General features: G+C 34.6%; 1 protein-coding gene across 5 annotated transcripts in view; it reads left to right on the forward strand.

The window, feature by feature from the left end:
- TBC1D4 (TBC1 domain family member 4) overlaps positions 1 to 14,074 on the forward strand; it is a 177,931-nt gene that overhangs the window by 145,227 nt on the left and 18,630 nt on the right. For 2 of the 5 annotated variants that reach the window (XM_069467148.1, XM_069467151.1), the window contains 2 exons: positions 8,024 to 8,184; positions 10,866 to 11,075. In XM_069467148.1, the coding sequence (XP_069323249.1) occupies positions 8,024 to 8,184; positions 10,866 to 11,075 (371 nt within the window). Of the gene's footprint in view, positions 1 to 1,664; positions 1,689 to 8,023; positions 8,185 to 10,865; positions 11,076 to 13,059; positions 13,063 to 13,846; positions 13,850 to 14,074 lie in introns of all 5 variants that reach the window. The other 3 variants (XM_069467150.1, XM_069467149.1, XM_069467147.1) reach the window with 3 other exon arrangements.

Here is a 14,074-nt window from a genome sequence, read left to right on the forward strand (position 1 = left end):
AGATGGGCATTTGGGTTGTTTCTAGTTGTGTGGTAATTAGCAATTCTTGTAGTCAAGGAGAGGAATACGTGTTATCGGCCAGCCTCCGTGCCACTAAGACCTTCTCAGATATTCTTTTGGCCTATTTTCTTTTAGACTTATGAAATTCTAAACTTAGCCTATACCTAGGCAACCCTCACTAACTAGTTAAAGTAGACTAATCTTCAGATTATCTCTGAGTAACTTTTGTACATGTGTGCCCATTCTTTTCACTCCAAGAAAGATAAATAATATTGAATTAATATAATTTTGAATCTGAACTTTCCTCTACATCAGCACAAAGTCATGTGCAAACATCAAATTTGATTTCTAGTGAAGAAAGTAGATGAAGAATCTATTTTAAAGGGCTTTCAGGGACAACCTAACGGGAGAAGTTTTAAAGGAAGTTAGCCACAAAAATAATATAATATATATGGAATATGAAATGCATTTAGAGAACCAAGAGTCTACATATATAAAAATTTCAATGTGCTGTGTCTCTATTAATACTGCCTACTAATGAGAATACCACACTTTCATTCAAATCTATTTGTAGTTTCTTATTGTTATGTTAAAGTAAACTTATAGAGAACCCCAGTTTCCTTCCTGAAACAGAACTATGCCTGAAAGTGAAAATTAGGAATAGCCATCAAAAAGGTCACAGGTTAGCTGTGAATAGGATGTAGAGTACAAAAGTGGTGACTTCTTTTTTAAAAGATTATTTATATTGTTGAATATAAGGTTATTTATTTGCTTTCAGGAGTTTCTACTTAGTGGTATGTATTTAGAATAATGAGGGGAGGAGTTTCATAATACTATCAATTATAATTTTCTTGTCACTTGGGAACATAATATCTTAGTTGTATAAAATAGATCTCTATATATAGTCAAGTAGGGAATAGAGTAGGGTAGGATTTAGGCTAATAATACTCATTACTTTTTTAAAAAGCATGTAATTTGGAATTTTAAATTCAGGTTAGGCATCCTTTTCTAGGAGTGCTATGCTGAATTATTAAAAACATGTTAGGTTACTGTTTTTAAGCAGGCTGAGAAGAAGGAGCCAAGATCTTTTGCACAGTTGCTTAGTAGATTTATTTGCACAGCACTGAAATGATAGAGGAAAGAGAATAAGTGTATTTTTTGTTTTACCTTATTTTGAACTAATTTTTCAAAATTTGCTGTTATTTCGTTGTTTAGTAGCCAAATTATAATTTTATATGATGATATGGTATATTTTTATAACATTCATTTATTAAATATATTCTTTTTACCAATAGGCCTGTTTGTTACTTATAATTGCTCCTCAGGTTTTAAGCTTATATTTAAAAAATTATTTGTTCATTGCTCAAAACTAAATGATAGTCAAAAAACAGTAAATGACAGTCATTACTTCTATTCACTTATAAAACTTTTTGATGAGAAAATAAGATTTTTGCTGATAAAGTACTTTGTGGTAAAGTTTTCATTCTAGTTCTCTTATATGCACTGATAAAAATAATATAATTATTTATTATAGTTCCTTATTGAAGTAACCTTACCTATGACTTAGTGATGACTTATGGGAATGACTTTTTATTCGAAATCCTGATTTTGGACATATGACTCTGTGTGTGCTAATGCCATTCCTTGTTTTCCTGTTGTACTAGACAGGACACTGCTTCAGAATCAAGGTGATTAGAGGTCTAAATATTTTCGCTTGAAAAATTCACATGCTCTTTCAATTGAATATCACCATTAGTTTAAAAAGCAGTTTTGGTTGTCTCCTGAATGCATGCCATCTTCCTGGGTGCTCTGAGGTCTGTATAGTAGGGAAGATGGGACCCCCGGCATAATCAAAGATCACGAATAACCGTATATGATGTTGACTGCAAACAGAAATCCTGTTTCTACTCTATTCCACGTTGAAATTTCCTTACAGTCATGCTGTGGCCTTCAATCAAAGCCTAATTTTAATTTTAAATTAATAGAAGTGAATTTGCTAGCTGAGAGTTACATATGTACACATGAGGAGATTATTCCAAATGCTGAGAAGATGCAGAAATGAGCATCCTAAAAGAAACATACTCATAAAATTGAAGCTCGTTTTCAACTGAAGAGGATTATTAATCTATTTCTGTTCCTCTTAATTCCTGTCACACTGGTCACTTTGAGACACTGCTAAAGCCTTACAGACCTCCCATTTGTCTGGACACACAGAAAAACACTTAGTTCCTTATTATGGAAGTCTAACCACATCTGTGATGACATGTCTTCTCTTGACTCACATGCTTTTTTTGTGGTAAACATCCAGAATCACTGGTGAACAACTTAACTGCAAAAGGCTATTGTCTGCATCGTTTTGATTTCTACACCAGGCTCATATCACGAGACCAACGAAAAACATACATGCCTGTCTTCTTATTTGGGGCCGCTGATATTAAGATTTCTTTGTAGCTGGAGTAAGAACATAGTATTAAAGATTGGACTAGAATGAGATGTTCAAGGAAAATAAAGTCCTTGGAAAATCATTTTTGCCACCTTGATTAGACAAAAGTGACTTTTTGAGACTTGTGATTGACCTATACTTTTTGGTGATTAGATATAAGACCGTTTAAATAATAATTCTTATCTATTTTTAAAGCCCAATGGAAATGTTAGTTTTACCGTGTTCCCTTTAGTGTGTCTACCACAGGTGTAGAATTAGGTCTGTTTGTTACTTTAGAGGTCATCTGGCCTATAATTTTCTTATTTTACACATGGATAGATTGAACCTCAGAGAGGTTTTATATTTTGCTTGATATTATTTTATTTATCTTAGGTTGTAAGAATGTGAATAAACATAAGAGCTACCCAGAGATATTTTAAATTTCAATATACAGACCTTTTTTTTCTAATATGCATTTAGTGTATAGAGTTTAGGAAATAAAATTCTTTGTTCTCATCATTGTTTTTTTCTACACATTAGTCCGCTGACTAATCTTATCTCTTTTGACTCATAGCTCAGATACTATATATTGATTTCCACTAGAATGATTTAACCTCAGTTTTATTTAACTAGCAAAGATTTTCCGTAGGATAACAGATATGTACCTGATTGAAAACCAGAACTTATATAAACTGTTAGTGCACCTGATGCAATTATGAGTTCAATTGTACTGTGGATCCTTTAGAAAAAAACTAAAGTTTCATCACTATGTTGTTCCATTCACCCTTTCTTAAGGCATTTACAAAGAGAAAGCTTTTCCAGCTCTCTGTTAAATAATTGGTATTACATTAATCAAGCATTGTTATCTATCCTGAGTTGTAATCCATTGTGATTTAGATATAGGTTTATCCAGTGTGCATTTATTTGTACTTTACTATGCTAGGAGTTTTAATTGGGTGCTCAAGGGTTGGGAGATGGAAGGGAGTTTGCTGCTCAGCAGAACAACACCTTTGTGAAACTGGTCCTGGCAGAAGAATTTACCTTTGTTCAAAGGTGTATCTGTGTTGCCCTGGCAGGAAATAAAACATAACTACATCCTTCTTAAAGTTGTGTCTCTGTGAATAGTCATTAGAAGGAACACCTTTATTCCGTACAATAGCCAGTAAATTAATTCTTATTAAAGTAGGCAAGTATGCATTAAAAATTCCATATTAACATAGGAAGTATGATGTTAATTTAATAGTTGATGTGGTGAAAGCTATATGTGCTTGTTCGAGGATATATTAAAAAGTTATCTTGAAGCTTTGATGGGATCATATTCTATTCATAGCTTTTGATTGATGCTGTGTACAGCGAACTTGGAAATAGCCCACATGGTGATACACGTAATATGGGATATTTTCTCCCCTTATAAGGTCATCATTTGTGTTCATAGATGTGGTTCTTGATTAATTGGTGAGCAGTAATAGGAAGCGTATCTGGAATATACCAATAAAAACTGGGTGGGAATTCTCCAAGTTGTATTTCCTTCCTAGTTATTATTTCTAATTTTGTAAATTTCTGAGAGAGGTAAGGCTGGCACAAAATACTTTTCCTGAATATGTCTCTTGAGAATCAATTTTATAACACATATGTTTATATTCCAAAATACAAAAGAAGGAAAAAGATTATATGGAAAAATAAGAGAATGGTTATATCTTGTTCTATAATTTTTGTAGAGATGATTAAAATATCAATATATTATATTCTACTACATTAATATGTTTTTTATTTGGTCCTTTTATTTAAAAAAAGGGCTATACATTTTGGAATGCAATTATTTCACAGCAAAGAAAAGGAAGTGAGACATTTACATAAAGGAAGCACCTAATAGTACACTGAAGTTATTTCTCTGCTGAAGTAAATGAAATTATTCCATTAAAAATGGAAAGAGAAGTACCTAACTAAAAGGCTTAATGCCAATTCGAGACTGATTTTTCCACCAGAAATAGAGAGGATTCTGGAGTCCTGACAGCCTTGTTGTTGTGGTCCTTGTGAGCTTGTTAGAGCTAATGTAAAGAGTGTTTATATTGGCATCATAAACTACAGTGCCTGAGTGTCCGGGCTCTGGACCACCTGGGCTTTGATCTTGGCTCCTTCACGTATTATCCATGTGACTGTGACCAAGTTACTTAGCCTCTTCCTACCTTAATTTTCTCACTAAAAATGGCAATAGTAATTAACACCTACCCTGCAGGGTTGCTGTGAGGATGAAATTCATTCTTACTTGTAAAATATGTAGAACAATCAATACCTGGCATGCAGTATGTGCTTTTGTGAGTCTTAGTTTTACTATTACTGTTGTAGTAAACACCACATGTTTTGTTTCTATTTTCACTCAAAAAGTAGACATTATGTTTGCCTACATACTAAGTTTAATCGAAGGAGAATTTAAAGTGAAACTAATATTGTAGTAAAAAATCAAAAAACAAAAGAAATAAACTTTGCCTCCTCATCCCAGTGTAGTTTCTAAGTCAGAGTACAGGAATTTTGATGCAAAATGTTTCATACAGTTTTGATTCTTGAAATGACCACCTTAAGAATGTCAGATTGCTGACTAAATGTAAATGAAATAGTAAACTGCTGTAGGTTGCACTGACTGGGTTAAACCCTTACCTGGAACCTGACTTCTGAATATGCATCTTCCCTTATTAAATGAAGCAGAGCAGCTTTTGCCTTATCTCAGCAATCAAACTGCTTTTTCAGGATGTCGTTTTTTAGTACAAGATAAAAGCTCAGTGGTCTGTTACATAAGTTCTTCTTTTCAGTATATTATTATATCTTATGTTTGGACTGCTAATTCTTGGCTTAATACTGGCCATCAAATTTAAGACATGGGAGGAAAATTTGTCATTTGGCAGTTTATATATATTGCAGGGTTGAAAATTAAGATATAATGAAATTTTCAAATGGCTATCAGTGGGCATCTATGTTTATAACATATTTCCCGAAGGCTTATATTTTACACGTCATGAAACTGATATGAGTACTGCCCAGTTTTATTTTTAGTACTTTCTAAACACTTGATATGTCATTAATGGTAAATTAGAAGGTGATTTTTTTTTTTTTTTTTTGAGATAGTTTTGCTCTGTCACCCTGGGTAAAGTGCAGTGGTGTCATCATAGCTCACTGCAACCTCAACCTCCTGGACTCAGGTGATCCTCCTGCCTCAGCCTCCCTAGTAGCTGGGACTACAGGCAGGCACCACCATACGCAGCTAATTTTTTCTGTTTTTAGTAGAGACAGGCTGGTCTTGCTCTTGCTCAGGCTGGTCTCGAACTCCTGAGCTCAAGCAATCCTGCCTCAGCCTCCCAGAGCACTAGGAGACACTATGCCCGGCCAGAAAGTGATTTTTAAAAGATGTTTTAATTGCAGCATTAAAATACAAACATTTCAGAATCCTTTGATTTGGTGCATTATAGTTTTCTTTGTTAGTGTTACTAAGAAAGTCAAGAGAAATTGATATTTGTTAAATTTTACCCTGTGAGGCATTGGAATAGTGCTTTTCCATAAGTATTTCATTTAACTTTCAAACCTTAGATTATAAATTAGATGTCCTTATACAGGAAAGGAACAACACCTACTAGAAAAAAGATGCCTTTTTCTGCTTATTAACAGTATTGTTGTGGTTAATACCTACCAGTGCCATTAAGAACTTAGTCCGTACTTTTGGGAAACAAAGCTATTAGGACTTTCTGCCAAAAAGACTTAAAATCATGACTGCCAATAAAAAGTTTTAAGAAGATAGGTCTTTGTTTATTCCTGACATGTTAGCCTGGCCAATAGGTTTTTCCCATTTAAGTTAACCTTCTGAGTTAATATTTCATTTGGTTTTATAAAGTATTAATTCATTCAATGAGTATTTGTTGAGCACTTACTATTTACCCATTACTACACTAGAAGCTAGAAATATACCTGTTGACTGGGCATTTAACAAATAACTGCCAATGAGATAGTGTTACAAAAATGAAGATACTGCGTACTTCAAGAGTATTTATCAGGATATAACTATTATATATAGTTACATATATAAAACTATATATATAACTTCCAAAGTGGAAGTGAAAGGGAACATATTTATTCAGTATTGCAGGGAGTTTTGAACAGTGGACACATATTAGGGTTATAATTTTTCCGGGATACATAGCAAAGTGGGCTTGATTATATCAAGATGTATATATCAGCTACTGTACTTTCTAAAGTATAATAACACATCGTGATGCTGGCTGTCTGCATAGCAGCTCAGAGGTATGTCCTTTTCTTAATTTTAACTTAGCTAATCTAGAAGTCATATTTCCAGAAGCTAGATCCAGAATAGAACTGAATTGCCTGTAAGTGTGGACATATAGAGTACATAAAAATATGACAGGCAGGTATTGAAGTGCTCCTCTCACTTTTAATTGCCTCAGCAATTTTGAGTTCCTTTGAGTGTCTGAGAGAGTTGTGACTTTTCTAGCTGAGCGTCATTTCTGACCTAAGTACTGAACTTCTTTATTCCGTCAAAAGTCCCACCTATAGCTTCCCTTGTTGGTACCACTGCCTGTAAATATTGGTATCTTCATTATTCTCTCAGGAAAGCTCAAAGACTGTGAAACTGAAAAATGTAAAGTATTCCTACCACTGACAACAGCAGTTGTGTCGTCTTCCAGCTGCAAACATAGTTGGTCTCAAAAGTAATTTTGAGTCATAATGACTTTTTATTGCAGAGAAGCCTAGCATAACAGAGTGGTCTTTTCTAGGAAATGAAATTCTTAGAGCAGAGGAGTATTTCCCCATGGGAGTTTCACAAAGCACTAATGTAGAACGATGTGACACCACCTTCCCCCACCAAAATTGGAGGACGTGATTGTAGGGTCAGTGGACTTAAATAAGTTAGGGGATTTCTATACACATATTTCTCTGTTGGAGAGTCACAATGCACACCAGCATATTAAGTCTCTAAGGAGCTCTGCTATAAAGAAATCTGGTTAATATTTTTAAACTTAGCCAATCCTATCTTATTTACCCCAATTTTTTTTTAATATGTCACCTAACAATAATGCCAAAGTTGACCGTTCTGCCTATATTCAGATTATTTTTTGTCACGATCCAGCTCTTGGTAGCTAACAATTTGGAGACAGATCTTAACAATCATAGGCAATTAGATGCTATCTTTGTCAACCTATTCTATCAGAGCTATAAGAAAAGTTCTTTCTGAGCCTTTTATGGAATATTTACATTGTTTGGAATAAGCTATTAATTTTATTTCCTTAGCAAAGCATGGGTTCATTACTTAGGCAACCTTTATTCCTTCTTATAAGTACTTCTGCTCCTCAGATTAGAACTAGAACTGGTTGGCTACTAAGGAATGAGTAGAAACAGGTGAGCTGCTCATGACTGAGCTGTAGCCTACATTGCACTTTTCCCAGACTGTGGTGGCCTGGGTGACGCATTGCTCCATGTTGGCTGTGGCTTCTGCTTGCCCGCAGTGGAACTTGTGAATGGCTTGTTCTCTTATTTCGTTGGGAAGTGCCATGTTATGTGGTTCTCCTTACAAGCTGTGTATCTATTTGCTTTCTACAGTGATGGAGAAGGGAGAAAAAGGACCTCATCTACCTGCAGCAATGAGTCCTTAAATGCTGGAGGAAACTCTGTCACTCCTCGCCGGATCTCCTGGCGACAGCGCATTTTCCTCAGGGTTGCATCTCCCATGAACAAATCTCCCTCCGCGATGCAGCAGCAAGGTCGGTGTGGCGCTCCCTAAGGCATTACTCCTTACGAGTGTCAGAAATTAGGCAATGGGATGCAAACATGTTGTATATGAAGAGATTTCAGTGATTACAGTGGAGAAATAACTTCCCTTTCTGTATCTGATATAGTGGTTTACTTCTCAGGTATCATTAGAACACATTAGTCATTCACTACTGCTGAATGAATGAGTGAATTTCAAAAACCTATATTTGGGCCTACTTCACAAGGCATAGGGAACTATGATAGTGCTAGAACAGAAGTCATAAGTCTTTTTATTGGAAAAGCAACAAAGTCTTTTACAAGAGTCATGCATAAAACAAAGTGACATAGAAATGTCGAACGATAAAGAAATGGATACAATACACTAGGCACATGTCAACCAAAGCAGAGCACAGGAAGCTCTCTTTGAATATTAGGCGTATTAGAAATTAAAGCAAAAGCATCCACAGGGCAAGGTAAATGTAACAATAAACAAAACAACTATGATAATGAGACTATATATTAATATAATGATACAGACTTGAGAGTTAGAAAATAATGTTTAAAAGAATTTTGGAGAGAAGTAAATAAATTAGAAGCTCTTGTGGGAGATTTTAACATATTCCTCTCTGGAAATTCAATATAGAGAAATTAAATACAGATAATATTTGAGTAATACAATTGGACAAACTTGATCTAATATTTACATAGAACTTTGCCCCCTATGGAGAAAACTCATTCATTTTTAGCACACTTGGAACATTCTTAAGATGTAATTAGGTACTTGGCCACAAATATTTTTAAATAAATTCCAGTTAATCATGATCATTTATACTGATATTCTCTGACTATAGTGCCAAGAAAAGAAAGAAGGAAATCAAGAATTAGAGACAATTAAAAAAATGATATGGGTTGTTTCCACATCTTTGCAATTGTGAATTGTGCTGCTATAAACATTCGGGTGCAGGTGTCTTTTTTATAGAATGACTTTTGTTCTTCTGGGTAGATGCCCAATACCATGGAGTATTACTCAGCTATAAGAAATAACAATGATATGGCATCTCTTTGGTTCTCCTGGAGAGAGTTGGAACCCATTCTATTAAGTGAAGTATCCCAAGAATGGAAAAATAAGCACCACATGTACTCACCAGCAAATTGGTTTTCCTGATCATCACCTCAGTGCACATTTGGGAATAACACCAATTGGGTATCGGACAGAGGTGGGGGCTGGGGGGAGGGGATGGGTGCATACCTACTTGATGAGTGCAATGGGCACTGTCTGCGGAATGGACACGCTTGAAGTTCTGACTGGGGGGGATGGGGGTGGGGGGAGGGGTGCATACCTACATGATGAGTGTGATGTGCACTGTCTAAGGAATAGACACGCTTGAAGCTCAGACTCGGGGGGGTGGGGGGGCATGGGCAATATATATAACCTGAACTTTTGTACCCCCATAATGAGCTGAAATAAAAAAAAAAAGAAAAAAAATGATATGTGTTTAGGAACTGAAAACTATACTCTTAGAAACTAGGAGGAGGAAAATACAAAGATCAGAGCCTTACATATCAAAATTGAGTGGCTTTGGAGGGCAGTGAATATCCATGAATGCATTTATCTAACAGTATGAAGGCCCCAAATCAATTGTACTGAATATTCAACTGAAAAAGCTAGAAGTGGAGCCGTAGAGTAAGATTTTAAAACAACAAAAACAACAAAACATAAGGAAGTAAATAAGCGTAAGGCCAGAGGTCAATGAATAAAAAAAAAGAAGAAGAATACAACTGGCATTACTAAAGATGAAATTAACTCTGTATAAGGTAGTCAGAGAATGCTTCACAGAACAATTCGATATTTACTTAAACTCATTGCTGGGAGAACCATGTTTAGAAAGAAAGAAAAGCAAAGCTCTAGGGTCATTTGAGCAAATTTTGCAGATCAGAGAATCATGAGAAATTCAACATGGTGGGTGGGCACACAGGATGGGAGACTAAAACATGAGGCTGAACAGTTTATTTGGAGGCCAGAATCTGAAGGGATTTATATGCTATTCCCACTAGTCCGCACTTTGTTTTCTGGGATGGAAGCAAACATTGAAATGGTTTAAGGGATGTGATCATGTTTGTTAATAGGAAAATAACTGGCAGTAGTGTGAAGGATGGCCTAGAACAAAGGAGAGAATGGTGCCTCGAGATCAGTTAAGAGGGTGTGTTGCAGGAGGAAAGAGCAAAGGGAGTGCTATCCTCAGCCAGGAGAGGCCTGGAGGTGCCCAGCTGCTTTGGTTTTGATGAGTTTTGATGGTAGAATTAGACCTTAGGAGATCACTAACACCTACCCACTTAATCTTCTTGTTTTGCACAGCCAGAGGACATACATAAGTAAATTGCAGAAGTGTTGGACTCAGGGGATGGGCCAGTATATTTTGGAGCACCTATCTTACAGATCTTTTTTGTGTAGAAAGAAGAAGTGGTGAAATGACCTGTGCTTTCATTTCACCATGAGAGGGAAATCTGGAAGGGGAATTCAGTCTAGTGAATTTACTCTAAACATTTGTTCTAGAAACCCATAGCTGCTGGGAAAGTAGCTTTGTGAAAACCTTTAAGTGTGGAAGATAAGATGAGAGAGTGTCAGTTCTAGAGAAACTTCTGTTGTCTGGTTGCTGCTTAGGAATGCCTCTCACTGTTTTCTTCTACGCAGATGGGCTGGACAGGAATGAGCTGCTGCCACTGTCCCCTCTTGCTCCCACCATGGAGGAGGAACCACTGGTTATATTCCTGGCCGGTGACGATGACCCAGAAATGATTGAAGAAAAAAAGAAATCAAAGGAACTGAGGAGTTTGTGGAGAAAAGCTATACACCAACAAATCTTGTTGCTTCGAATGGAAAAAGAAAACCAGAAGCTTGAAGGTTAGAGGACTAAATGACATGGTGCTATTATTTAAGGGTGTAGGTTACACCTACCCTCCAGCCTCACACATATATGCACACTCCGTCTGGGACTGTATACACACTTTGATAGAATATCTACTGATTATATTTGTTTATTTCCATTTTGTGAGGTGATTATGACATGGGTAACATCAGCTTAAGATATTTGTGTGTTTGTTTTATATGGGTTTGCATTTCAAACAGATTTAAAGCATAAGAAGCCCTTAGAGTGAGTATATTTGGATAATACAGAATTTAGGTAACATAAAATCAATGTATTTGCTATGACTGAAAGTTTAATGTCATAGTCCATTACTTTAAGAAAAAAACCTTAAATATGAAAAAGCAAATTTTCTTCTTTTTCAATATGATTTTCAACTTTCTGGTTAATTATATTCATAATGGGAGAAATATGCTCATTTAAAAAAAATTATATCCGATTCAACTATTATAATACCAGTTATCAAATCAAAGTTCCTACTTTGTTAATGCTTTATAAATTTCTATTTAACAAAATCATATTGAATCATTAAATTTATAATCAAATAATTTATAATAGCTATTGTGCTATTTGTGATACTTTATTGCAAAGTTTAGGATTACCAAATGCTCTATAATGCGTTTTCAGACTTTCAAAGAATGGAGTAATTTACTCCAGTACTGATAGAACCACATGCAAAGAGATGCCCAGACTACTAAAATTTGAAAAATGCATAAATGCCATTATCTTGGGCAAATCGCTTAACCTGAAAGGGCCTCATTTTTACATCTGTAAAATGAAAGATTTTGGACTAACACATAAGTCAAACAAAAATAAAAAGAAGAAAACAATGAAAGATTTAGCTAAAGTGAGCCATTTGACTTTTAAGATTATTGGCAAATGTATAATCTAGGTTTTTCTCTCACTTGCTTTTATTGTGTTGTCTTCCAAAAAGCTTTTTTAGTACAGGTATTCATATTTCTGAGTTTATCATCTACCTTAAGATTCCTGTGACTATACCTGTTATTCAGTTCAATTTTTTACTTTAACAATATTAGTTTGCAAGATCACAGTTTTTTAAATTACTATTTTCTAAGCAGAATGAAAAGTACATATGATTTTAAATATCCTTAGGAATACATCTTCTTTAAAATTAAAAATTCAATTAATTGTTATGGACATAGCTTTTAACAGTTCAGTGTGATTAATGTTATGCCCACTTAAACTTTTTGAAAGAAATTGAATTGATATTTTTAAGCAGTTGGTTACATCTTTAACTTACAAACAGAAAAAGAGGTTGAAAAAAAGATGGTCATCCTTTCAAAAATTTTAAGGCATGAAATTGTATTTCAATGGGGAGTGTGTACAAATAAAATCTTATATTAAATATCAATGGATAGTTTTAAAATCATAGAGAATTTGAATTGGAAATGGCCTTAGAGATTATTTAGCTAGATTCTTCGTTCAATAGCTGAGTTAGTGATTGGCTTGGGGAGGTTAAGGTTAAGGCTGTTAGCCCAAGGTCAAATAGGAATAAACTGCCAGAGCAAGTACCAAAACTCAGGTTTATTCATCATGGTTCTTGGGCTTTTTCCAGTATGCCACAGTATTTTTCAAGTATGTGTGTTAATGTAAGGAAATGGAATGTTTTAATATAAGTGACTACATGTGTATTCTGAGGTCAGTTATATAATACTATTTTACAGGGCAAGAAAGGAGATGAAATTTAGAATATATTCTCAGAAACCTATATCACTTTTGTATTTATTTCTCTGCTAAAGTAACAAAGACAAAAAATAGCTTAACCTATTACAATTCTAGCCAATGGATAATCATTTCTTGATGGTTCTCAGTCTTGCCTAGTTAACCAATTGAGAGCAGCTATTAAATGTTCCTACTCACCATTTTATCCTCAGGGCCTATGGCTGGCACATAGTAGTAGATGCTTATGATTGATTATTTTAAATGAGCAATAATCTACAGAAGGTTAGAGAAAAAAAAATTGTCCATTATGGAGAAAATTATTAGTAAAGTTCTATGTAGGATTTGTTATTTGTATTTGTTATTAGCTTTAATAAACCTACTCCTTTAAAAATTATTTGGTTATCGTAGAGAAATATAAAGTAGATACTGAGAAGCAAAGGTAAACTGTGTTAGAAAGCCATCTAGTGGTGTCCAGGAGGAATATTTTTATGGTGTGATTTATCTTTTGATTATGTCTGGACTTTTAAGTAGGAGTTTTTACTCCCTTGCTTGAATAACAGTTTGTTATAAGATATTTTAATTTTTTTGAAATGGTTTCAAACGTTAAGTAAAGAGTAACATTCATTCTGCTATTGTTTTGTGCTATCGAGGACTTTGGATGCATGACAAAGATTTGTGTTGCAGAAGGTAAGGTGGGTTGAACACTGAGAGCTTGAATGAATATAGATCGCTCTGAGAAATTCCTGTCTGTCATGATCCTGATGAAAGAGAAGAAATATATTCATGTGTCTGTTCTTCCTTCTCCCCTTTTGGAATCAATTTTTCAAAATAAAGACCAAATCAAGATAATGGTTGCTTTAATAGGCATTTCTTTTAATGAGCTCTGGGCCTATATTTTAGACCATCAAATGAGAGGAAATTCTGTATTGTTTAAAAGTGGAATTAGTGTTAACTTCAGTGAAAGAAATTTTCCTTTTTAAGATTATAAAAATGAACACAGGAATACATAATCTAGTGTTTTTAAGGGCGGGGTGAATAACTCTGGGAATAGTTATAAAAAATGTAGGAGGTTATCATGGTCAAATATTTCTCAAATCAAGGTTAGCATGAGGCATTGTCTTTTTATATATGTGATATGTGACATATTAACACTTCAATGGTATGTAAAATATGAGCTGTCACTTCTGAGGCTAAAAAATTGAAATTTATAGAATAGCCAACATAGTTTTTTTTTTTTATGCTTAATAGAGTTGCCATGTGTAGATACGGAGTAAAATCTCCTTAGGAAGTTATT

Source organism: Eulemur rufifrons, chromosome 4 (genome assembly GCF_041146395.1).
Source record: "Eulemur rufifrons isolate Redbay chromosome 4, OSU_ERuf_1, whole genome shotgun sequence".
Lineage (NCBI taxonomy): Eukaryota > Metazoa > Chordata > Mammalia > Primates > Lemuridae > Eulemur > Eulemur rufifrons.